The 27,229-nt window shown below is 38.5% G+C and overlaps 1 protein-coding gene across 3 annotated transcripts in view; it reads right to left on the reverse strand.

Moving 5' to 3' along the window:
* Window positions 1-5,998: 5,998 nt before the first annotated feature.
* The window catches only part of xrcc1 (X-ray repair complementing defective repair in Chinese hamster cells 1), a 60,471-nt gene continuing 39,240 nt past the window's right edge, over window positions 5,999-27,229 (reverse strand). For 2 of the 3 annotated variants that reach the window (XM_057834978.1, XM_057834979.1), the window contains exons 12-18: window positions 24,880-24,961; window positions 24,698-24,797; window positions 20,200-20,245; window positions 9,688-9,821; window positions 9,527-9,617; window positions 7,043-7,118; window positions 5,999-6,978 (exon numbers count right to left, since the gene is read on the reverse strand). In XM_057834978.1, coding sequence (XP_057690961.1) covers window positions 6,871-6,978; window positions 7,043-7,118; window positions 9,527-9,617; window positions 9,688-9,821; window positions 20,200-20,245; window positions 24,698-24,797; window positions 24,880-24,961 — 637 coding nt within the window. In that variant the 3' untranslated portion in view covers window positions 5,999-6,870. The remainder of the gene's footprint in view (window positions 6,979-7,042; window positions 7,119-9,526; window positions 9,618-9,687; window positions 9,822-20,199; window positions 20,246-24,697; window positions 24,798-24,879; window positions 24,962-27,229) is intronic. The other variant, XM_057834977.1, reaches the window with a different exon arrangement.

Consider the following 27,229-nt stretch of genomic DNA (forward strand, 5'->3'; position numbering starts at 1 on the left):
CTATAAAGATGCCGTTTTACCTATAGATAGCGCTAAAAGGCAGCGTATAATGAGTAGAGAGAATTTTGACAGCCTTTGGAGCCATTTTTTATGTGGCTAAAGCCTTACAATACCTCTCTCAGCAATTAAAAATAACGTGGGAGGCAATGTGGGGAAGAAAGGTAGTAGTTGATCATTTTCTTAACACCCTATGTTCTTTCCCAACGCAGAGAAGCTATATCAATTGGTGCCCCTACGCACAGTCATGGTTGCACTTTCCATCATGCATTTGGGCAGAAGTTAAATGGCTGCAGTATCATTTACTGAAAGCTCAACAAATACACTAGATGGCAATATTTAGTCACAATATACAAAGTCACATTTATCCTTTAAGAATTACAAGTCTTTCTATACGTGGATCCCTCTCACAGAAAGAATGGTAATAATGTAAATGCCATCTTGAGGATTTATTGTCATAATGAACAAATACAGTACTTATGTACTGTATGTTGAATGTATATATTTGTCTGAGTTTTATTCATTTTTTTCTTAATGCCAAAATGTATATGATCGCGAAAAATTATCGGGAATGATTGGAATTGAATCGTGAGCAAAAAAAAAAGCAATCGGATTGGGAAATATCGGGAGCGGCAGATACTCAAACTAAAACGATCGGGATCGGATCGGGAGCAAAAAAACATGATCGGAACAACCCAACTTGTAATGTATTAATTTTGTGAGCATCTTAAAAATGTGCTTTCTCAACTTCTAAAATTTTGATTCGAGGGGGCCAGACATTTATTCGAGGAGACACTTCCCCCTCTTGCCCCTACATAGAGCCGGCCTCGCCAGTGAGGTGCCTGACGTAAAATAAATCAAGTTCAGCACGGCACCACGCAGCTACACAACAGCAATTTTATGGAATTTACAATCCCACTTCCTAACAGCTGTTCTTATAGATCTCGTGAAGTAATGTTCATGTTTTGAAGGAAGCCTCTGGAGCTGCACCAACATGATGATGAGGACGGAGTTAAATTTATGTGAAATTTACAAGACATTTTTTGTCCCTTTAGAGGGTCTTGAACTTATTGGCTGCCTTTAACAGCAATAAATGTAAGCTTCTCTTGTGTTGTAACACACAGAGCTCTGCTGGTCGATTCTCTTCATCACTTTATACAACTGGAGAGTTCATTGAGTCACGGAAGTACAGAGTGTTGCAAACAAGCAATTAGGGATAGACAACGGAACAAAACATTGTCAAAACACACAAACAAAACTATCCCCATTAGGGAGAAGGGGTAAGTTCCCACGGGAAGGAAAAAAAACACACACAAAAAAAACAAATTTACCAAAAAGTTACGCAAAATTACCACAAAATTCCTGAGCAAGATTAAAAAAAATTTTTTTTAAAAAACAATACAAAATGGAAAAAAATGGTTATAAAAGATAAAAAATAGCTCTGAACTTGTTGAAATAGAAAAAAAGGCCAAATGGAACAAAGAACACCATTGATTTGACTTTGTTTCCCACAAACATTTTAAAAAGTGAAAAATCCACACAGTAAAATATGGTCACAACTTAACTCTCCCAAAAATTTGTTTTAAAGAATAAAATCCTAACCCGAAAAAAAAATCAAATAAGCTGCCCCCCCCAAAATCTGAAAAAATTCCCACAAAAACTTGCCAAAAAATGTCTTAACCCTTTCAGGGACAGTAGACAGCTATTAAAAACTTGGCCTTTAACGAAAGTGACTATTTTATATATAAACAATCATTATGTTACATTGGTACCTCTACTTACAAAATTATTTTTGTTCTGGAAGTAGTCTCATAAAGTGAAAATTTCATAAGCAGAGACACCTTTTCCATGTAAATGCCGTACTCCGTTCCAAGCGCCCCAAAATTCAGACATAAATCTTTTTACAAAGCATAAAAACTGCATAAAAAAATGTAACAAATACATATAACAAATTATTGCACAATAAACATAAAATGAGGGTTGCGCTTCATGTAAAACACTAAGAATAAAAGTTAATACACTCACGTAAAGCTGTCGGAACACCTCACACGCTGGGATACACATACAGTAGAGGTCACTCTTAGCCATTTGGATACCGGGAAGATGCTCGGCAATAGCCAATGGCAGCGCAGGTGCAAGTATGTTGCACTCAGTAAACTCTGGTAGCTGCGAGTAGCAGCCCATATTGTATTGTTGCCTCTCGTATCTTGAAATTTCGTCTGTAACAAGAGGCAATATTTTCCCTTTGAGGCACGTCGTAACCTGAAAATTCTGTTTGTAGAGACATTCGTAAGTAGAGGTAACATTGTGTATATGTATGGCGGAAAACACTCAGGTCAGTCAAAGTTCCCTCTGAGAACCCCAATTTGGCCAACTTTCAAAATTCTCTGATATGCATGTGTGATACATCATTGGAAAGCTTAAAATCGCAATTTTCTGGGGGAAAGAAAAATTTTGAACAGGAGGGCATTTGTGGGAAAAAAAAAAAATTAACAGCGAAACCCGATCTGGAGGTGAGAGCACACGAGAGCAGAATTAAAGACGCCATGACTTTAACGAGATATTATCACGGACTTACCTTGTTTCGATTCTAAACTCCATGTAGCATGTATCACTGAGTGTCAAGACACAGCTGTGAATGGCCGCAACTCGATTTTTGGGGGATTTTATGGGTGAAACATGGTAATATAACAAGGGTCGCGATGCAGAAATCGCGGACACCAAGGAGTGGTCGAGATGTTCTTTTTCATAAAGTTACCATTTAAAACGTTTTTTCTTTTTTTTTTAAAATAATATTTCTTTGTTTGGATCGATTATCATCTAACATAGTGGAGAAAATGCGACACTAAGAAAGAAAAATACAATCAGGCGATAGATATAAGGTAGATATCTGTGACTTTTTTTACAGACGCCATTTTTTTCATTGTGGCGTAATTTAAAAGTTTAAAATATGCGAGTGAATAATTTTTTAAAGTCTTTTTTTTTTTTTTTTAATACAAAATATCATCAGTCAATGATTCTAAGCCAAAAATAACATTTTGAATAATAAATATAATTAATTACCTTCGTTTTATGGCTGGGTTGAAACAAAAGCGGTTGCGCGACGTCTGTAAACGGGGGTTTCCAGGGTGAAACGGACAAATTAAAAATACTTCGGGGGCTTAATGCGCCATGAATCTGCTATGGCAGCATATAGACATATTGTTTTGTCAAACACAACAGTTGTTTGGGCTTAAAATACAGCAGTTCCTTTTAAAGAGGAGTGCAAGAGCAGAAACTGCTTTTTCAGTCGTCTGTGTTTTCCGCCCTATATCTATATATATATAGATATATCTATATATATCTATATATATATATTAGGGCTGTCAAAATTATCGTGTTAACGGGCGGTAATTAATTTTTAAAAATTAATCACGTTAAAATATTTGACGCAATTAACGCACATGCCCCGCTCGAACAGATTAAAAAGACAGTGTCATGTCCATTTGTTACTTGTTTTTTTGTGTTTTGTCACCCTCTGCTGGCGCTTGGGTGCGACTGATTTTATGGGTTTCAGCACCATCCATGAGCATTGTGTAATTATTGACATCAACAATGGCGAGCTACTAGTTTATTTCTTGTTTGAAAATTATACAAATTTTATTAAAACGAAAACATTAAGAGGGGTTTTAATATAAAATTTCTATCACTTGTATTAACATTTATCTTTTAAGAACTACAAGTCTTTCTATCCATGGATCGCTTTAACAGAATGTTAATAATGTTAATGCCATCTTGTTGTTATAATAAACAAATACAGTACTTATGTACAGTATGTTGAATGTATATTTCCGTCTTGTGTCTTATCTTTCCATTCCAACAATAATTTACAGAAAAATACGGCGAATTTTAGAGATGGTTTGAATTGCGATTAATTTTTAAGCAGTGATTAACTTGATTAAAAATTTTGTTTGACAGCCTTAATCAGGCATGAAAATGGGTCAGGGGTTAAAAAGGTGAGAAAGGTGTGGAGGAAATATGTTCCGGCGTTCTGCCAAAATGTCCGCCGTCGGCAAAACGTCCTACATGTGGCGAATTTGACCATTTTAATTTTTCATATAAGGCTTAATATTCGAGTTAACGGGGGTTTAATTAGTTGAAGGAGTTGATTTCAACCACCATTGACTCGCGCTAGCTTAGCCACTCCGGAGCCCTGAAACTAACAAATAACTGTCAAACTGCACAGAATTTGTTCAAATCATTTCCAACGACTAATTAAACCCCGGCTAACTCAAAGATTAAGCCTAATGTAAAAAATTCTGAACTTCCCCTTTAAAATAAAGACCATTGAATATGGCCCTTAAAATGTTGTCTATAAAGGTTTTAGAGCAATAAAACAAACAACACAAATGAATAAAATGAACAGGAATCCTTCAAAGTATTTCATAATGGGTCCAAATTATTTTTCGAACAGATCATGTGACTATAGAACCTTAGAGACAGCCGTTTGCATTGCTTAGCCAAAACTACAGCTGAGGAGGCAAGATGGATATTTAGAATTTCTTTAAACCTAAGCTTTCAAAACCCTCAACAACAACTGAGCTTGAACCGAGGATTGAGCACGAGCAGTATCAAAAAGTCCTGGCTGTCGTGTTACCTGTTGTGCTGTAATTCCAAGTGGTGCTTGAATTGGATGCTTATAGCGGTGGACAGTCTTTTTGAGCCAGCGCAAAGTTTGCAGCGCACGGAGATATTTTTGTTATCTTTACTGGACAAAAATGTGAAGTAATGGCTGTGTTTCCAGTGTGCAAATGCAGCCGTTTGTAGTATATCTCCTGCCTATTTCATTGCATCCTGGTGAGGTAGCAAGGCTATGTTGTTTTGGCCGCAAACTCCCAGCGCTCACGCATCATGGTAATACACGTGACCCTTTTTGTTCCATCCCCGATTAAAAAATGTGACATGTGATGTCACTCCCATGACTACAGTATTCTTCATTCTACACACATTATGGGGCAATAACAAAATAGTAACGCACAGGCATCAAGGAAAGTAATTTTACTCAGATTACTGATTTAGAAAAATGAACGCGTTAGATTGTTCTTTACTGAAAGAAAGTAATCAGATTAGTTACGCATTACGATACCGCGTTATTGACAACACTGCTTTTATATTACCGTTAAATACACAAGCTTGACGCTACCTTAACGGGAGCTATTTTTTCACCGGACGCTCCGGCAGTGTTCAACGCAAGCTGCAACGAACGGCAGTAACTTTGTCATACCACAAAATAGGAAAATGAAAACCATTACTCACTAAATTCAATATGCTGGCAAATGCATTAATCAAAAAACAATTGGGAGTGATACTTTATCTCCTCCAGCGAATGTGAATTTGTGCTTAGTACAAGATCATCTGTCGCAATTAGCGATCTTTGACGCTTTTTTCTTTTTTTGCTCCCCGCATACAAACTTGTTTCTCTCTCAGCGGCTGTGATTAACCTCAATGAAGTTGCTGTCCTAGCTAAGCCTTGCCTATCATTCGTCTTTGTAAGTGTTTAGTAACTTTGTGTATTGAATTTGAAAGGAAAATGTGTGTTTTGTTTTTGACGAACTTTTTCATGAAGCTAAACTGTTGAAGCTACTCACATGTGGAAAAATACGAGTGTACAACGTTTTAAATGTATTCATTTGGTATATTTCAGTTACCACGATTTGAGAGATCAATAAATTGAAGAATTTACGCCTTGCGATTGGAGTGCTTGTTTTTGGGTTTGCTGGAATAGCGTCACTGACACACGCAGCATCAAACAGGGGAAGGGGTAAGCGCTGCCGCGCCAAGCTAATTCTGGCTGCATTTTCGACACATGAAAAATAACGAATACGTACTACTGTATGACGGAAAATTTTAGTGGTTTTGTAACCGCGACGTTTTCATAGCATGGTAATCCGTGAAGGTAACTGGCACATGCCTACAAACGACCCCCCCCCCCCCCCTTAAAAAAATTTTCTCCTCGGATCTACACGATTCACGTAGGTCATCCTTTTTGACTTCAAAACGGCGAATTTCGCCGAAAGGTGAGGGATTTTCATGCCTGCTTAATATATGTATGTATGTATGTATGTATGTATACGTATATAAATTAATCTTGATCTTCAGTATTCTTAAAAAAAAAGTATAAATATCTATAAATAAAATGTCCATTAAAACTAATGAAATCCACACTAGTCACAGCTCTATGCAACACTCTATTGATTTTCTTTCTATAGTAAGGTACCTAACTTATTGCCTGACATTGACAGGGAATAACGTTTCAAACTGGTAGAATTGGCTGTGAATGCTTTACATGCCCCTCCCCCTTAAAAAAAAATCACCAATGGACAAAAACAAAACTGGAACATAAAACTAACTCCAACTGCGTAAAAATCATCAAATTCAAAATCATCTTTGTTTATTCCAACATAACTACAAAAGTGGGCTCGCCAGTGTCGTTTCTTGTGAGCAATATTACAAAAAAAGTATCTCAAACCCAAATTCATCAAATTGGAAGCAGTCCACTCACAGAAAATGGGGGAGGGGGGAAACAACCAAGTGGAACAAGTAGAACCTTTCACCTGACTTTGCTCTGACCTCATAAAAAGAGTCTTATCAGCGTCGTTGCCGCCGCCAGCAGTCGCGGCGCAGCAGCCTTGACAAATTTCCCAGAAGAGGTAAGCCAGTCACAGACCATCTTAAATTTTCCACAAAAAAAAAAAAAAGTTCAAGTTGATGCCGATGCAAGTTTTACAAGTAAAACATAGCCGAACAGCTTGAACCAATAAAAAGTGAGCAACTGTAGTTCATTCCAACAAAACAAAACTAATTAAAATAAAACCCCAAAGTGTTTTTTTCTTTTTATGGCACCACGGTGTACGGCTGGTAGGGCAGAAGCTTCTGACGCTTGTTGATGGCGTAGATCCACGCGGGCTTGACGAAGTTCAGGTTGCCGTTCTCCATCAGCGCCTGAAGACATTCACGTCCACACGTAAAACTCCAATCACACAGTGGAAAGGAAGAGTGAACTCACGTCTTCAAAGGAGTCGTGCCATCCTTCGCTGGTCACCACAAAGTGCACCGTGTCTGACATGTAGTCCTCCAGTTCACTGTGGGGGCGTTCGTCAACACACAAGATGTTGAAAATGTTCATACCTGCCACTTTGGGATTTACCACTAGACTATATATTTTTATACTTTATGATGGAAGTTATGAGCCACTTCATGACAGTACAATTCAGTACAATTGAGTGTATGTGCTGCTAATAAACATCAGTGAGGCCTGTAGAAAGCCAATAGAATAGTAATGTCTTTCCACTTGAGAGCAAATACCGTTTAGTGCCATTTAAATCCTAACTTTGAATTAAACTCAATAAGGAAGAACAGTACTACACTTGGTGTAAAACCCTTATTTAATGGCTAACTGATCTAAAAGGACCAAACTTCTTGAAACTGAAATTTGCAAATTTAGTCAAGTCAGGTAAACGCTGAACTTGCCGGAAACTCTTGAAATCCACATATTATTCCATAACCTTTAAACTCTTAAGTTTCAGACAAGCAGGCGTACGTATATCCGTGCTATCAGACTGTTTCGGCAGACGGATATACACAAAACACGGCCGACGAAACCTTGATAAATGTGCTTTTTAAAGTTTCGTGAGCTTCGGAACACTCGAAAAATGACTCTCATACCTCTCCTTGGTAAGCTAAATGGTTCCTCGATGTTTTCTTGTGCAACAATTAAAAATAAATGCATTGGTGCTTGGGACTATAGTAAATATATGCATGCCGTTTTTCACTTCCTGACAGCGTCTACGTCAGGCTACTTGGGTCCTCCTGTTTTACGTTTGCTGTGGACCGCTCTTCACACTGGGCTGAAGCTAGTGTGAAAAGGCCTTTAAACCTAAATTCAAAATCTAATTGAAAAACCCTGAGCTTAACTTCAAAACGCTAACTTAAAATACAGCCCAGAATCGTTAAACCAGTACTAATACCCTAATTTTAACCCCTTCTTGCCAAATGTATCACATTTAATACACTTACAATTTCATGATTTTGAGACTAATTCAGAATTTTGAATTATCTTTCCTCCCAAAAAAAAAAAGATATTAGAACGCTTATTACACTTTTTTTTCTTCTTTTTTACAAATTTGAAAAAAAAAAAAAAGGTTTCATTAAGACCTTATTTTTCAAATTTTGTGATTCTCTGACAATTGCTTCATATTGCAGGCACTAAAGGATGAAATCCTAACCCTGACAATAAACTGTCATTCGAAAGAATAATTCTAGCTTGAAAAGCTAATTCTAAATCTACACAAACACTAAAACCAACTTTAAAATTTTCAACCTCTTCCTACAATGTGTGAAACCCTGATTTTAACCTTTAAACCAGAATTAAAACCTAAAATCTTAAACCTGAATTAATATCCCAATTGAAAAACCCTCACTTTGACTTCAAAACCTTAACATGAAATACAGGTAGTCCCCGGGTTATGAATGAGTTCCGTTCCTAGGCTGGCGATGTAACCGGAATTTCCATGTAATTCGGCATTAACCCTTTAAGTACCCTAAATTAAAAAAACTGTCCAAAAACATGTATTATACGTCACATTAATAAGTTAAAGTAAAAAATAAGAGGTAACACTTTATAATAACTATCCGTTTTACTAGTTAATAGATCATTAGTAAACTGTTGATAAATGATTTATTGTTGATTTGTGAAGTATTTGTTAACAGTTTGTTAAGCATTTACAGGGTGTTCCAATATGGTTGACCCCATTCTAAATGCCCATGCTAGTTGATTGATCTTAATAAAACTATATACACTTTATGTTGAAGGTCATAAGTTTTATTGGTTAAATATACAAAGAAAAGTACAAATATTTGTTGGATCTATGGCAGATTTTCATAAATGTGCAACATGAACGCTGCCTGCAAAATGCCTTATCAAAATGCCTTTTCTTTTGAAGTGAACGGCATTTCTTAACCTAAAAAGATAGAAATGCCAAATGTTACACACAAAAACTTGAAACGTTTCCACACAAACTGTGTTTCATTTAGAATGGCATTTAGAATGTGGTCAACTATATTGGAACACACTGTAAATGCTTAACAAACTGTTAACAAATACTTCACAAATCAACAATAAATCATTTATCAACAGTTTACTAACGATCTATTAACTAGTAAAACGAATAGTTATTATAAAGTGTTACCAAATAAGATACTGTTAGATACGTTTTATTAAACGCAGTTACATTGAATGACTATTCGGGCTTAAAAAAAAAAAAAAAAAAAAAATATATATATATATATATATATATTCTGGCTTTACTCGCGAGTGAGTCGCCTTGCTGAGAGAAAAGGGAGGCGATAGAGGGGGATATCATGGCCGCTCAGGTCGCCTCTCTCAACCCAAGCCCGCCGTCTGAACTTAAAAAAATAACGGATCAGGATTCACAAGAGGAGTAAGTCCTTTAAAAATATAAGCCTAGCATGAATGTAGTAAGTTTGTTACCCATTAAAGGCAGCAATGTAGCGAGTCAGTAGTCTCCTCTCATTGTTAGGGAACTTTCCATAGAGAAAAAAGTGCTTCCCATTGAGGTAATCTGCCAGAAAAGATGACGCCACATCAGCAAGGGTATCCAATTGATGCACACATATTGCACTGTGACTAACCCGGCAGATCCGGGATTGGATAATCCTGTTCAGGCTCTGCGTCCGTGTTCTCGTCAGTGTTCTCGTCTGTGGAACCGCCGTAGGGATCTTCTTCCTGCTTGACCATCTTCTTCTGTTTGTTCTCGCTCTCCACCCTGAAATGACAAGGAACATTGATTAGCTAGTGGAGAGATATTTGTTCCTATATGTGTGTTCATTGTACTTGGTACACTCATTTCGATATCATTTTGTACCGGATAAGATTTGCACAGCTCTCAGGTTCTTCTCTGAAGCAAGGTCATAAACAGATAACATAGCTGCGAGTAAAATTCCACTTTCTTGTGAGCCACTTTATGGGTAAACATGGAGGCCTGCCTATTCACAATGGAAATGACAAAAATTATATGTGTTGAGAGTTTGGGACAGATCTTCTCGAAGCCACCTGAGTGGGGCACTCAGGGACGTTTGTCCTGTCCAGCCAGCTTTTAATAATGCTTTCCTTAATAAATGTATTTATCTTCAGTGATTTTTGCTTTCTTTTTGTACCTGAAATAGTGGTGTTATCTCCTGTTCCTTAAGAGAATAAAAGAACCTGTAAACAGAGAAAATCGACTCTTTTCTTCTTCACTAGTCTAGTTAGCTATCTATCTAGCTAGATCAATCAATAAACCTTGCCCTTCTGGTATGCAAAAGTACCGTAAATTTCGGACTATAAGGCGCACCTTTGTTCATTTGTACATTTGTTCACAGATAAGCCGCACTGGACAATAAACCGCAGCTGTCCTCACTGTATTTTGGGATATTTACACCAAAAGTTATTAACCGGTAACACTTTGTTTGACAGCGGCATCATATGACTGTCATAAGACCAAAAGAAACCAACAACAAATACTTCAAGAAGCTTCATTTGGCCATCACTGCTCCATTGAAGGAGACAGTCAACCTCTACTGCCACCTGCTGTTGTCATCCAACATGCCTCCTAGCATGCATTGCAGTGGTACATATGTAAATAACAATCAAAATTCATGTTCTGTGCTAATTATTTCTTCAGTTACTGTTCAAGTTGTTTCATTAATTGCTAGTTATTGTATTTGGTAATACTTTGACAGTGGTGCCATACGATTGTCATTAGGCAATCATAATAATGACATGACACTGTCATGAGAATTAATGAATGCTTATAACAGATGTCAGTTATTCTTATCTGGCAAATCATCTCACTTTTGAATGAATGTAAAAGATCCAAGCTGGACATGAATGGAGTTAGTGACATAATTTGCCAGATGACACTTGATGACATCTGTCATAAGCATTCAGTAATGCCCATGATAGTGTCATTTCATAATTATGACTGTCTTATGACGGCGCTGTAAAATGAAGTGTTACCTTTTAAACAAAATAAATCAACAAATAAACCGCACTGGACTATAAGCCACAGGATTCAAAATGAAGGAAAAAAGTAAGTCTTATAGTCCGAAAATTACGGTAAATACAGAACGAAATGCTTGAAATATACTTATATACAGTAAATTGAACTTTCTTTGTCTGTGTGTCTGTGTTCGTTCCCTATAGACTCCGAAACGGCTAGGCGGATTTTGACGAAATTTTACACAGTTGTACTTTGTTTCTGGGAGTGTTCTTAGATAGATTTTGACTCTGTAGTCCTCAATTTCTATGGAAAATTAATTCGAAACTCCGAAAATTAGCAAAGACAATGAATGAATGAATGAATGAATGAAATATTTATTGTCATCATCATCAGTATAATTGACAATCATTGACAATTACAAAATGTGATATGATTTGCCCAAAGGAACGGAAGAAGACGACATAGGCAGACGGGAGAAAGCATATGCTTACCAGTTTCCCGTCCCCCATACAACTAAAGACGCACACTCAGACATGGTACACACATCAGATGGCCACAAACTGTACAATAACTCAATCAACAATCTGGGTTTACAATAACTCAGCGTCCAGTCAAGCAGCTCGATTAATTTCAGGGCGTACAAGGTTATGGCTTTGTCATGTCGCTGACATTTTAGCATCTGTTTGCTGTGGGAACATTTTGTTGTGGCTATGTGTGTGGCAAAAGTGATTATGTGTTATGTTATCACAGCTGGTGTGAGTAGCGACTCAATATGCTTTTCTTATAAGTCTCTTAAAAGGATACATTCCTAAGGTGTACATGGTGGCAACAATTGGCGCACACAAAGATCACTGTAACAGTTTCATCAGACATGAATGTATGAGGAAAATCATACAGCATGTTATACATATTTTATCCCAAGATTAATGTCTCCACAACAAAAAACATGCTTATTATTCGTTTTATACAGTATCTTTTCCATATACTCAGTAAGCTGGACATTTGAATCAGGAGCTCGGTGGACACAGCAGATAATTATGTTCTTACAATTGGGGATAAGGAGCTCAATTGTAATAAATTCCAGGAGATTGTCAATCATAATTGCAACCCCCCCTTAGATCCCCGATTCATTTGTGCCATGTTATATCCGTGCAAATTAAAGTCAGAGCCTTTGTTATCTTTAAAAGATAATCCTTAATGTGTTAAAAATTCTTGTAGAGACTCCTGCCGTTGATAAGTTTCAGCTTACCGTCCACATCCACGAGTTGTTATACTGGTCCGCTGTGTAGTATTTACTGTTATCCAGCTATTGTAGAAGTTGTGGTCCAGAAGTGTGGTTTCAGATGTCATCATTAATTTTCAAGTGAGGTCACCTGGTCAAGACTCCTAATAATAGCTTTAATCTTCATATCTTGCAACTTGACAAGGATCCTGTAATCCGAGACCCAGGTGTTGGCTATTTTCCAGGCTTTCTTGAGTTGACGTGCTTTTCTTGCAATTTCGGCGAGTCAAGTTGTCATTCAAAAAAATCTTCGACCCTTTCAGGTGGCGGCGCTGGTTAAGCAGGGCAGTCTTGGTCTTGTGGTCTGCCAGCTTCTGACTGTAGAGGCGACAGCGCAGTCTTTTGGGCAAAAGACTTGTCTCTTGCGATTGCAATGTCGCAGTTGGCTTTCAAACTTTACAGTTTCATGTACAAATTAAAAAATGTGCTGTGATGATACGTTGTGGCTTTTAGTACTCCACAACAAGTTGCAGGATTAAAAAAAAAAAAAAATTACAATTTTCCGGAATATTAATAAGGGATTAATTTCAGCTGGATATTCATACTGTTGCAACTTATTATGTGTTACGCTCGCAATGGTTCATGGGTAGTTGTGGCAACCATGACTGAAAGTGGTGTTTGCTGTTATATACTGGTGTTTTCTGTTCAATAAAGACACTGTCTCTAAGAGTTGTGCATTGTACGGGGCACAAGAGCATCAAGTTTGAAACATAAAAACTGTCATAATCTTCTCCACGTCACTCGCCGCAATACTACATAGTGACGGAAAAGTGATTACGCATTAAACCCTTTGATGGTGCCCTTTTCGTGATCCTACTTTGCAGCTGCATCTTTAAGGAAAGTACGTTTTATCTGCGATTCGTTTGTAGTGCGTTCACGTTGCAGAAACCCGAGCAACGCTGAGTCATACTGCTAGTAAAGTAATAAAAGTAAATAAAAATAGTGAAAAAAATGTGGAATTGTAGTACTGTAAAACAGTGCAAAAGGATGTTTGTGGAAACATTTTCCCTTTTGCAAAGGCTGGGCTTTTTTTTTTTTTTAACAGGATGTACAATGTTTGTAGCAAATGTAAAGATCAAGTAAAATACTGTACCAAGACTACATAACTTACATTATTTCTCCAGCCACCCACCAAGATGCCATGCCATTCATTTCACACCACCTCAACTGTACTGGCACGTCTTGCAAGGTTCCAAGTGTAGGAGTAGCAAAAAATTTCTCTCCTGCACAAGCCTTAGGCCTCGGCGGCGTGTTAAGTCAGAGATGAACTCAACTAGAGCGGAAAAACAATCAATTGCAACGATTTTGGCTGTGCTTTATTTTTGATATTAATATTGTATTATTTTGGCTTTGAAAGAGTAAAGTAGCAGTAGAAGGCGCCAGGAAAAAAAATGTTTTCTGGGGGGTATTAATATTGAATTTGTATCATTCCTGTGTTGAAAAACAAACAAACTAGCAGGTAAACATATGGTGAATACAACCCGAGGATATGTGGTTTGCTCTTTATTTTTGGTTTTAATATTATATTATTTTCAGGTTAAAAAGTAAAAGCAGAACTGTCAGGTTGAAATGTTTGTTGTTCAACGAGTACTTTAATTGAACCCTGAACTTGTACTATATTAAAATTAAAAGTGATGGTTGTTGTTTTCAGTTGTTGCGAATTGTCTGATATGATAGAATATTTTTTCATGATTACGCAAACACCAAATTTAAACATGAGACACTCTTCTTTCATCAGAAAAAAAAGTTTGTCCATAATCCCCCCCAGCAATCGTCATTAGAACACTGGTTGATTTAAACAAAATCACGTATTTTGGCCCAGAAAAATGGGCAAAATCAAAACCGCTCTTTCAAAATAACCATCAATATTATTGGTGCAATGATTAATAGATCAAGTCGAGCAATTCAATTAAAAAAAAGCTTCGGATCAAATTTTGCTGCTTCGAGTATTCGTTTAATTAGAGTGGCGTTGTAATGGTTTGTTTTGAAAGTGTTTACATTTAGTTTTATATATTTGGATGGATACATTGCCCTCTAGTGGCAACAGTAAATATGAAGTAACTCATTTAAGATGGCTGACTCCTGCTGCTCCCTGTTAAGACCAACATGAGTTTTTGTTTGAGCTAATGTGTTATTTTAATAAATTTGTATTTTAGTTTATAGGTATATTTAGCCATTTTTTGTGAGAATGTGTGTTTGAACGATCTGTTAAGAGCATTGTAAAAAATCATTAGCATTCTATAGCATTTAACTCATGTGCTCCCAAAAACGTATAAATACGTTCTATTTTTGATTGTTTCAGTGTCCCAAAGACATATTTTTACGTCTTTTACGTTTTTTTTTTTTTTTTTTAAATTACAAGGGACATCTCTGGGTTCTGATTGATGAGGGAAAAGTTCACCCTGGCTGTCGCCGCCACAACAGTGTCATCTCTCAGTTAGTTATGTGTAATCCAATCTCGTTATATCAAAATTGGATTACTGTAACTCATTACTTGCAGCTTGTCCTACAAGTTCTCTCAAAGGTCTTCAGCTAGTCCAAAACGCAGCAGCAAGACTTTTAACAGGAACCAATAGAAGAGAGCACATCACCCCTGTGCTCCAGGCCCTTCACTGGCGTCCAGTCGAGTTTAGAATTAAATTTAAAATCCTCCTTCTTACATTTAAGACCATTAATGGGTTGGGGCCGTCTTATCTCACCGATGCTCTGGTTCCATACCGCCCCAACAGAACACTCCACTCTCAGAATGCAGATCTACTGGTCAGGGGTCGCGTTAACCGAATATTTTCCGTCGTTGACCGATTTTTAAAAACGGTGACGGAAAAACTGAAGTCCACCTGTCATTTTGACAGGTTGCAATTCACACCCCAGACCACAGGGTGGCGAGTGAGCATATTAATAAGCTATTGTCTCTCTTGATGCATGTCGTCGTTGGCCTTACTCTGAAAAATGTCAAGGCAACTGAGTGTCCGAAGTTTCTTCAAAAAGCCCCAAAACGACGATGGTGTTGATAAAAGAGGTGAAAAAACAGGGACTGCACAAGCGGGCACGCAATTCAAGTCTATGCGCACCAGGAGGAAGGTGTAAGGCCACAGCAGATGAACTGTTAATTTCATTGTTCCATAATGTAGCCACCTACTGGGGCCACAGTCAGCTGTTTTTGTCACTGTGGAGAAAAAGTTACATATTCATCTGCTTGATGTGTGATGGCACGGTGTGGATTCTCTGTTAAGCTTGTTCGGACAGAATATTAATTTAAAATAAAAGAAAACCAAATACTATTGAATATGTTGAAGCGGTATGCAATGTTAAGAGTCTTGTTAGCTCGAATTGCTGTGTCCAACCGCTGTAGCTCTGCTGCTTTCTGTGAACTCTCTATTCAAGCCGGAACGCTCTGTCTCTGTCACGTGACTGTGTCGTAGCCGCTAACGCGCTCGGCCAAATGGACACACAAGTACGGAAGGTGAATTATGCCAAACAAAGGGTCACCACAATGTCATTAGCATCATTTTAAAAAATTTAAGTGACGGGTAAAAATAGATTATGACCGGATTTTTATGACCCTGTCAGTCAAAATGACAGACAACGAAAAAGTCTAGCGCAACCTCTGCTACTGGTAGTTCCCAGGGTTTCTAAAAGTACTGTTGGAGCTAGAGCCTTTAGCCACCAAGCCCCTGTTTTATGGAATCAGCTTCCAGCTAATATTAAAAAAGCCGAGACAGTCTGCACATTTAAGATTAGATTTAAAACGTTCCTATCGACAAAGCTTATGGTCTGGCTAGTTGAAGTCGGAGTAGACTCACAGTTTAGTGCTGCACTAGAAGCTATAATGCTGGGGGAAGTACAGCCACTGAGTTCTATCTCCTTTTTCTCACTCTACCTACCACTTGTCTTAATTTTATTTCTATTTTCCAATGTTAATATCTAGTTGTCTAGTCTCTTCATCACTGGTGTCCCCTTTCCCCCCTCCCCTCTGGGGAGCAGCTATTTTTCAGCTGCAGCCTGCTGACTGTTCGGACCCCTGGCTGGATGGACGTCCTCGTTGCTACCCCCGTCTCATCTGGCTAGATGGACCTCTTCTTGTTCTTTTACTCCACTGCATCTTTACGGACTGTAACTTCGCCTGCTAATTCCCATTAGCAGTCCTGGGGCTTCCTGTCTATCCGTCCTGGGAGTGGATCTCTCCTGACCGTGGTACTCCCCAAGGTTTCTCATTTTCTCCCAAAGACTCTGGAGTTTTTGGAGTTTTTCCTTGCCAACATGGAGGGTCTAAGGATGGGGGATGCCCAGGGCTTGAACTTTATTTATTCATCTTTGTTGCTTCATTTGCTCTTTCTGATTGTGTATCATAATGCCTCTGCAAAGCCCTTGGAGACAACCTTGTTGTGATTTAGGGCTATACAAATAAAATTGAATTGAAATAAATTGTTACTTTGCGATCAAAAGCTCTATTTGTCTTGTTGTTTATGTTATTTTGTAAAAGGAAAACATTATTCAGATGTTTGGGATGTAACTAAAGCAAAAAATAGCTGTGTTAAAGTGAAAGTTATGTTTGAAGCGTATGCTTTCACAAAAAGCTCAATTTCTCTTTTTTTTCCCATCAGAAATTGGAAAACTGCTCAAACTAAGCTGTTTTCTAATGCTGATTTCTACAGAATGGAAAAATATATGAACTTACTTTTTTTCCTGCTGAAAGAAGAGAGTCTAATCTTTCTCTTGGTGGGTTCCATGTTTATATAGCAATAGAACAGAATTTTCTGTGGGCCTTGCAAATTCCTTCAAAATCCAGTAAAACGGCCGGGAGCGAAGGGGGTTGCACTGGTGAAAATGGCTGGGAGTAAATGAGTTAAGCTAGCGGACTTTTGCTGTGCAAGTTAGCCAGTTGTTCTTTTGTTGTACTTATTTTTTTATACTGTATACATTTAATGCTGTTTTGACAGAGCAATCTTAGCAAGCCTTTGTTTTACGTCTCATAAAAAGTATTCTGCAACGCATTAAATGATTATTATAAAACGATTATTCGAGCTAACTAGTTGATAGATTAATTGACAACTAAAATAATCGATAGCTGCAGCCCTAATCAATATCATCTATCTATTTTACAGTTGAACATTTTAGGGCAATGATTGATTGTCTTATTTATAATTGCCATCTGTTGGTGCGGGTTACTGTTTCTTAGCTTCTCTCAGCCAGCAGGTCCGTGTCAACACAAAGCAATCGTTAGGATTCATAGAAATACAAAACGCTAAGAGCTGGTCGTAAATTTGACGGCCAGCGACAGAAATGAAGGTCTGAGCAGAAGCAGCCAGTCTGAGCAGACGCACAGGCACCTGTTTACCATCACGGCTGTCGTTCTCTAGCGGCATCACGAAGAAAAATCCTGTTATTTTTTTGGTCACGTTTTAATTTATTATTGGTCTTTGTATGTGATGCTGCCATTAAACGGTAATAGACATCCAATCATGCGGCTGTTTTCAGCGTTATGCTGTGAATTTAAATGAGTTTATCTTGAGGAGATGTCCAATCCATTTGAAGTGGGAAGGTGGCAGTGAATGAACGAATGTTCTTTCACTGCCATCCCACCTACTTCAAAAGGACTGAACATCTAGCAGTCGATGGCAGCCAATGAAGTAAAAAATAAAATTTGTTCTTCCTCTGGCCTCTCAAGTTTAACCAGTTTGCATTATATTATTGCAATGTTTTTCCTTTTTCAGATTTGTTTCAAGACTACAGTTACAGTTTAGACTTCACTTTGATGGTTAATGCAGTTATTGCAATTTTGTTGTTTTATCACAATAGATCGGTTTATTTACATTTAAAAAATCAGAAGCCATTCATTTACGAATGAGATTGCACTTTAGTTTACATATTTAAATATTCAGATATTAAGATTTGAATGAGAAAAAAAAAAACATGCTTTTCCTCTCAAATATATTGTTATAATCATTTGTTTAGGATGTACTGTAATTATTTTCTGTATAATAATTAATTTGGTGTTCAAAAATTGTTTTTTCAAACTTGAGTCTTGAAAAAGAGAAGGTCGTCTTATAATCAGGGCCGTCTTATATTCGGGCCAATACGTATTAAAAGAAAAAAAATGTTTCTTTTTTTTTCTTTTTTAAAAAACAACTAATATTGGTACAGTATCTGTATCGGCTGACACCAGCCGCCAGGCGTCGGAATCGGGAGCCAAAATTTGCTATCTGCAACAGAGAGACGATTGCACTAAGACTGCAAAAATATCAAAAAATAAGTGGTCAAACGCTTGTGTGTATGGTTGTGTGTACATGTCATTAACGAAATACAGTGGGGCAAATAAGTATTTAGTCAACCACTAATTGTGCAAGTTCTCCCACTTGAAAATATAGAGGCCTGTAATTGTCAACATGGGTAAACCTGAACCAAGAGAGACAGAATGTCAAAAAAAAAAAAAAAAAAAACCTGAAAATCACATTGTTTGTTTTTTAAAGAATTTATTTGCAAATCATGGTGGAAAATAAGTATTTGGTCAATACCAAAAGTTCATCTCAATACTTTGTATTTATGTACCCTTTGTTGGCAATAACGGAGGCCAAACATTTTCTGTAACTCTTCACAAGCTTTTCACACACTGTTGCTGGTAATTTGGCCCATTCCTCCATGCAGATCTCCTCTAGAGCAGTGATGTTTTGTGCCTGTCGTTTTCTGTAACTCTTCACAAGCTTTTTAAGCTGGTTCCTTTGCAGGAAAACAGCCCCAAAGCATAATGTTTCCACCCCTATGCTTCACAGTGGGTGTGGTGTTCTTCGGATGCAATTCATTATTCTTTCTCCTCCAAACACGAGAACCTGTGTTTCTACCAAAAAGTTCTATTCTGGTTTCATCTGATCATAACAAATTCTGCCAGTCCTCTTCTGGATTATCCAAATGCTCTCTAGCGAACCCAGACGGGCCTGGATGTGTACTGGCTTCAGCAGGGGGACACGTCTGGCAGTGCAGGATTTGAGTCCCTGGTGGCGCACTGTGTTACTGATAGTAGCCTTTGTTACTGTGGTCCCAGCTCTCTGTAGGTCATTCACTAGGTCCCCTGGTGTGGTTCTGGGATTTTTGCTCACTGTTTTTGTTATCATTTTGACGCCACGGGGTGAGATCTTGCATGGAGCCACAGATCGAGGGAGATTATCAGTGGTCTTGTATGTCTTCCATTTTCTAAAAATTGCTCCAACAGTTGATTTCTTTACACCAAGTGTTTTACCTATTGCACATTCAGTCTTCCCAGCGTGGTGCAGGTCTACAATTTTGTCTCTAGTGTCCTTCGACAGCTCTTTGGTCTTGGCCATAGTGGAGTTTGGAGTGTGACTGACTGAGTTTGTGGACAGGTGTTTTTTATACCGATAATGAGTTAAAACAGGTGCCATTAATACAGGTAACGAGTGGAGCCTCGTTAGACCTCGTTAGACCTCTTTGACAGCCAGAAATCTTGCTTGTTTGTTGGTGACCAAATACTTATTTTCCACTGTAATTTGGAAATAAATTCTTTAAAAATCAAACAATGTGATTTTCTGTTTTTTTTCCCACATTCTGTCTCTCATGGTTGAGGTTTGCCCATGTTGACTATTACAGGCCTCTCTCATCTTTTCAAGAAGGAGAACTTGCACAATTGGTGGTTGACTAAAGACTTATTTGCCCCACTGTATGCGCTACAAGGCGGGTAACTTTGTTCAGAATCAGCTTCTTATTTTTCCCCTTTGTAGCTGCTTGTGTTTGTAGAATGATTTCTGTCACTGTAGTTTTTTCTGACAGTTCAGGACAGGTAATCTCTTGGTCTTGAAATGCTTGATATTTCCTTTAGGCAGGGAAGTTAAATTACTAGTCATCCCTCTTGGTATTCTGTGTGTTTACCTCTGCAGCTCATCCTCCGTGTCCACGGCAGAATCCTCGTCAGCACCTGCGTGAACCCAAGCGTTTACTTGTCAATCCATCCTCTCACATACACACCCAACACACACAAAACACAATGTTCAATTTACCAACCAGTCCAATATTTGCCTCTTTTGACACTACACAAGCGGGGCCAATCTTTAGTGCGTTCATGCTTGTTGTGTCGGGGAAAATTAATGTCATTCTGTCAAGTTAAGTTGAAGCGGACGGAAAACAATAAAAACAGGAAGTAACATTGGAAAGGCGACTGGTAGCGTGGACCGTGGAGGGCTAATTAAAAGGCGATGCCTCTCGTGGGCGTTTTTATTGCGCCTCCTTGGCCACTTCACTCGTGGCCTGGAATTAACATAGAAATGAGAAACATGCCTAAGTTCCGTCATGGCCATCCTCAAACAGCGTTCACGTTGTTTGTGGCGCTCCATAAAGGTGAAGACGACACCGAGATACCACAGTCAAACAGTGTTTGTAGAATCAATTAGAGATAAATAATCTAAATAGTTTGGCAATACCGATATGCCATGATGTTTTTTTTAATTTCTTGGTGAAAATGACACAGCTTTTCACTTTTTTTATTTTTGAACTGACTTTGAACTGGCTTGCCACAAGCATGTATCAAGTAGTGCTGCAACCTAAAACTCAGAAGCAGCACAGTACCATACAGTGGTATTACAAAGTATCTGAACCTTTTGGAATTTCTAGCATGTCTGCATAAAATCCCCATCAAATGTGATCTGATCTTTGTCAAAATCACACAGATGAAAAAACAGTGTCTGCTTTAACGGAAACCACCCAATAATTTATAGATTTTCATATTTTAATGAGAATAGTATGCAAACAATGACAGAAGGGGGAACAATAAGTAAGTGAACCATCACATTTAATTTCTGTAGCTGCAGATCAGTCTGGCACATCGATCAGGACTAATCTTGGCCCATTCTTCTCTACAAAACTGGTGTAGTTCAGGCAGATTCCTGGGATGTTTGGGATGAATCGCTGTCTTTAGGTCATGCCACAGCGTCTCAATTGGGTTCAAGTCTGGACTCTGACTTGGCCACTCCAGACGTGTATTTTGTTCTACTGAAACCATTCTGAAGTTGATTTACTTCTGTGTATTGGATCATTCGCTTGTTGCAGCATCCATCCTCTTTTTAGCTTCAACTGTCTGACAGACGACCTCAGGTTTTCCTGCAAAACATCCTGATAAAGTTTTGAATGCATTCTTCCATTAATGATTGAAAGTTGTCCAGGCCCTGAGGCAGCAAAACAGCCCCAAATCATGATGCTCCCTCCGCCATGCTTCACGGTAGGGACGGGGTGTTGGTGAGCTGTTCCATTTTTCCTCCAAACATGACGTTGTGTGTTACTCCCAAACAATTCAACATTGGTTTCATCAGTCCACAAAATATTTTGCCAAAACTTCTGTGGAGTGTCCAAAATCCTCTTTGCGAACATTAAACAAGCAACAATGTTTTTATAGACAGCAGTGGCTTCCTCTGTGGAGTCCTCCAATGAATACCATTCTTGTCCATAGTTGATGTGAGCACAGAAATATTGGACTGTGCCAGTGATTTTTCTAAGCCTTTAGCAGACACTCTAAGGTTTATTTTTTTACCTTTCTGAGTATTCTGCGCTGAACTCTTGGCATCAGCTTTGGTGGACGGCCACTGCTTGGTAGAGAAGCAACATTGCCAAACTCTCTCCATTTGTAGACAACTTCTCTTACTGTCGATTGATGAACATCCAGACTTTTGGAGATGGTTTTCCCAGCTTTATACAAATCAACAATCCTTGATCGCAGGTCTTCAGACAGCTCTTTTGACTGAGCCATGATGCACATCAGACAATGCTTCTCATCAAGACAATTCTGACCAGGTGTGTGTTTTATAGTGGGCAGGGCAGCTTTAAACCACTCATCAGTGATTGGGCACACACCTGACTTAAATTGTTTTGTAAAAATTGGTTTCAATTGCTCTTTAAAGTTTCCTTAGGAAGAGGGTTCACTTATTTTTCCCCCCTTCTGACATTGTTTGCATGCTATACTCATTAAAATATGAAAACCTATACATCTTTGGGTGGTTTTAGTTAAAGCAGACACTGTTTTTATGTCTGTGTGATTTTGAAAGATCAGATCATATTTGATGGTGATTTTATGCAGAAGTGTGAGAAATTCCACAAGGTTCAGATACTTTTTCATAGCACTGTACATATTTTAGCTCAAATGTAAATAAATTAAAATATCTACTAATACACCTGACGAGTAGTTTAGACTTTTAGGACTGCTGTATATTAAAATAGCCTCATTACATTAAATAGCAACATTAGTTTATTGGCTGCCATTGACGGCGCTAGACATTCAATCCATATTGACTGGGAGGGGTGAATGAATTAGTGCCGTCATTGGTATTAAAGTGCATGTGACACGAAAAAGCATGTTTATTTCATAATACATGCGGTATTTTATGCTCCTGAATTATATGGACCGCTTGGATGTGTGTGGAAGCGATCGCTATATTTTTTATTTAGTTTTTTGAATCCCGCGCCATGAAAATGAGTGCCATCCAGCTTCGGTCTTGCATTGAGGAGGAGGGCGCTGTGACGTGTACGGGTGAAGGCGTCCTCTTCACTAAACAGCCGTACTGTTGTGTATGAGGAATAAGGATTCAGCTGATTTTGCGGATTAATACGTTTATTTTTCGCATCACTCCAGCCAAACGGCTGCAGAAAAATCTTGCTTTATGAGGGAGAGGCGTGTGCGCCTTTTTGGAGTTTCAAAAGGTTCCCATTCACCGTGGATATTGGCCAAGCCCTACTACTGTGGTACTATTGGACTTACAAGGAAGTGAGTAAACATCTTGTGTTGTATTATGTTAAATATTAATACAGTGATTACAAAGTAAACACTACAAACTTTCTTTAAATAAAGGACTACTTACGTTTGATCATTGATAGGCATGTAAAAAGCTCTCCTCGTGCACATTAGCTGCACAACAACTGCAGCCGCCCTCCTCCGGGGAACGAACTGTAAATTGCTCTCCGCCAGGCGGTTTGCCGATCCGCAAAGACAATCGACAACCCAGTCGTCATGTCAAATAATCCGGGCTAGTTATGTGTGATTTTCCGCTTTGAAAACTTTGAAACACATCACTCGGTTCGGGTTAGCATGTCGGCTAGATGTCACGCCTCTTGGTTTGTTTACATTCTCCGAAGCCGGGGAAGGGAAATGACATATGTCCGATTTAGGTGTCATAAAATATCGTTCGGGAGGTGCGACAGTAGAGGTGAAGTCGACAGTTTTGACCATTATGGAGTAATTTTGCCATGTCGTCCTGAATAAGTGCATTTTTATTATTTCATATTCCATTTAGCACAAGACTGTTATTTGTCATGACCATGCCATTTATTTAGCAATTGGGGAAAATACTTGGATAAAAAGAATATCCTGTAAAAATATTGAAGTAAAGAGACAGAAACAATGACATTTTGCAGCTCTCTTCGTCGCGCTTTCCTCGTTGTGAATAGTTCCCCCTCGACGGGCTGATTGGTCCTTCTCAAGCCATTTATTTAGCTATTGGGGAAAAATATTTGGATAAAAAGAATATCCTGTAAAAATATTGGAGTAGAGAGACTGAAACAATGACATTTTGCGGCTCTCTTCGTCGCGTTTTCCTCGTTCTGAGTAATTCCCCCTCAATGGGCTGAATAGTAAAACTGATGAGCCCAGTCTCCCGCTGACGTCATACACCTGTTGGGGACGCTAGAGCCCTATAAAGGTAGGCGTGGCTAAGCGGCAGATCATAAGACTAATTTCTCGTCATCTGCGATTTGCTAAACTGTTGTATATAGTCGAATCATCTCAAAATATGATTCTAATTCACATAATAATGCTATTTAAGACTTTTTTTCTCATGTCGTATGCTCTTTAAAAGTAGAGCATTCGCAGCCAGTCTTTCCAGTTTCAATGAATTGGATGTCTATGGCTCTCAATGGCAGAAAATAAATTTATGCTCATATTGGTTTGCACAAATTGTGTTGTCTGTGTTCTGTGTGAATTATTTGTGTTATTATTTTCAATTTTCTTGCATATTTTACTCACATACGGTTGGCAGGGGGAGACAATTGGCTAACTATTAAGTGGAGATACGACATGTTGAGGCCTACTAATGGTACTACAATAGCATCTGAAATACCATTAATGTAGTAAGTCAGTGAAAATCGGGCGCCATCTGCTGGGCCAAAATGTATTGCAGGAACAGGTCTATTTATGGCGATGATGACGATAGAGATGTAAAATGTCTAAAGTTTTATATCACTTTGGTGATGTATCAACAAATCATACAGCACTCCCACAGATGTTTGATGTCCTGGGCGCACATCTCCAAACACTTACAAAAAAAATTTATCTCCCACAATCGATGTTTTCATGACAAACAAAATCCATTTGGCACACAATGTCACAAACCTGGCTCATCGTCCACATCGGTGGAGCCGGCATACTCGTCAACATTTTTTGTCTCGGCTTCCACTTTCGGAGTGACTTGCTTGGACAGCTTTTGTGGCGTCTGGAAAACCAATAACAGGCCTAATCAGTAGGCCGACTGACAAAAATCAGTTGTTTTGATCCTCTTTCACGTCTAAACATACCTTTGCGCTGACTTCCTCCTCGCTTTGGTCGTCAGCCTCCATTTCGCTCTCTGAGCTCGACTCTGCACCATCCATCAAATAACTGCCGGGCAAACACACACGCACAAAAAGTGGCAGGAAGATTAAACGCTTGCGCCATACACATCTGATTTGCCAACAGGTTTGTTTTGATTTTTGGTTTGCTCCTTGTAAAGGGTGAATTCGGCAGTCGTCATCATGTTTTCTTTTATAGCTGGTGCCATTTTGTGGTAGCATGAAAACATTTTTTTTTTTTAATATAAGACTTCAAAAACAAAGCAACTCTCCACTTTTATATAGATAGTGTCAGATTCAAGTACCCTTTTTTTTTAGGTGTTAAAGTTCTCATTTTTGAAAATATGATTTAGAGGCATGCTGTATCAAAAAGGAAAAAAATAGTGAGGTCATGTTTCATAAGATACAGTATCTTTGGGATTTGGATAAGAGGATATCATCATAAATCATATGGTGAAAGGTGAAACCTACGGAAGACAGAGGTTATGTATTTGGTTCTGTGTGTGTGTGTTCAAGATAACTCAAGAACGAATTAAGCGACGATTATCAAATTTGCACGACATCTTTGTAATACGAAACTGAGGAATTTGTAAATTGTGGGTACCCGCCTTGCTCTAAAATCCCAGAGGCTGTTCACCTTGGAGACCTGCTGCGGATATAGGTACAGCCTGGCGCGAGATTTGCACCTTCTCCCTGGATTTTCAAGGGCCGGCGTGTGAGAGCAAGGCGGGTAAGGGAGGTCGGCAAGTCAGATCTGTAACTTCAGGACAAGGATTGGCTCTAAGGGCTAGGGTGCGAAGACGGGCTGGGCACGTGCTGCGGCTGGTGGAGCCTTGATCTTGATTTTCAGTATGAGTACAGACCGTGAAAGCGGGGCCTCACGATCCTTTTGACTTTTTGGGTTTCAAAAAGATGTCAGCAAAGTTACCACACGGATAACTTTTGGCGCAGACGATGTTGTGATTAAAATTATATCAATAAAGATGACTGACTGAATAATAGAATGAATCATTTCTTTTGAATTCTTGGCATGTTGATTTCAGTCAGCGAAACGCCAGCAGGTTTATTGAAATTGAAGGTCATTTTTTGAAAGTCTTACAATGGATTTAAAAAAAAAACAAAAACGGACAGCTTAGCTCTTTCAACTGTAAACACAACTCGACTTTAGGGAACAGATGTGATTAGCGGGATAGTAAACAATGTATTAGGCCGAATAGGAGAACGAATGTAGCTTTCAGGTGAGTCACTCAGACGTCTACTTGGGGAGGGAGACGGAGATGAAGAAGAATGAGAGAAAAGCTTTTTTCTTGCCTGACTCTTTGGTTGATGTGCATTTGGACACAAAGTAAACATCTAAAAGCTTCTAGTAGAAACTCAGATAAAGATTATTTTGAAGATGTGGCATTCTTTTGTCAGAATGGGGAACATTATTCAATGAAATTCTCTGCAAAGGTTTGAAGTGGGTTCAAGTTCGCAAATGATTTACAGGAAGAACATATAAAGGTGATGAAAACTTTGAAAACGGACAATAAGATGGTGCGAACGCATGCATCGAGATTATAGTCTTTGTGACATTTATGGTTTCAATATACCTTCTTGGAAACACATATTTGAAAGTACCAGCTTTACTGTGTAATGGTTTCCGCTCATGTTTTTATCATGAAGGCAACTTCAAGATAAAAGTCAGAAGGCGGAAAATTGGAGGATAAAAGGGCATGGGAGGCTAATACTTAATTACAAGACAATAAGTCCAGTATGGAATAGATGCTGCAAACTAAGGCTAATATGATTACACTACATTGGTACCTCTACTTACGAATAAGGGTGAGACAAAATATCGAAATGGTGATATGTCGTGATACTTTGTATCCCAAAAAGGTTATCGATATGGTCCTGTCAAGAATCGAGATATCATTTTAAAAAGTTGCCAATTAGAAGAAAAAAAAAACTCGACGCCCATTCCACTTCGACTGGGAACGTTCGTTCATTCAAAACCAGAGCTTTTACAGTCATTCGGTCCAATTTTCGGGGCATTTACCGGTCACTTGCTTTTCATTTTAGGGCATTTACAGGTCATTTCCTGTTGAGTTTGACTCACTCCCTATTCATTTGGGTGATTCCTAGGTTACTTTCTGTTCTGTCACGCAAAATAAACAGCAAGTGACCCATAAAATACCCCAAAATCAACAGGAAGTAACTGAAAATCAACAGGTAAATGACCTTAAATGGCCCAAAATTACTCATTGCCTGGCATTGGCTGCCACTGACGGCCATAGATGTTCAATCCGTTTGAAGTGGGAGGGATGGCAGCGAATGA

This window comes from Corythoichthys intestinalis, chromosome 4 (assembly GCF_030265065.1).
Source record: "Corythoichthys intestinalis isolate RoL2023-P3 chromosome 4, ASM3026506v1, whole genome shotgun sequence".
NCBI classification, from domain to species: Eukaryota; Metazoa; Chordata; class Actinopteri; order Syngnathiformes; family Syngnathidae; genus Corythoichthys; species Corythoichthys intestinalis.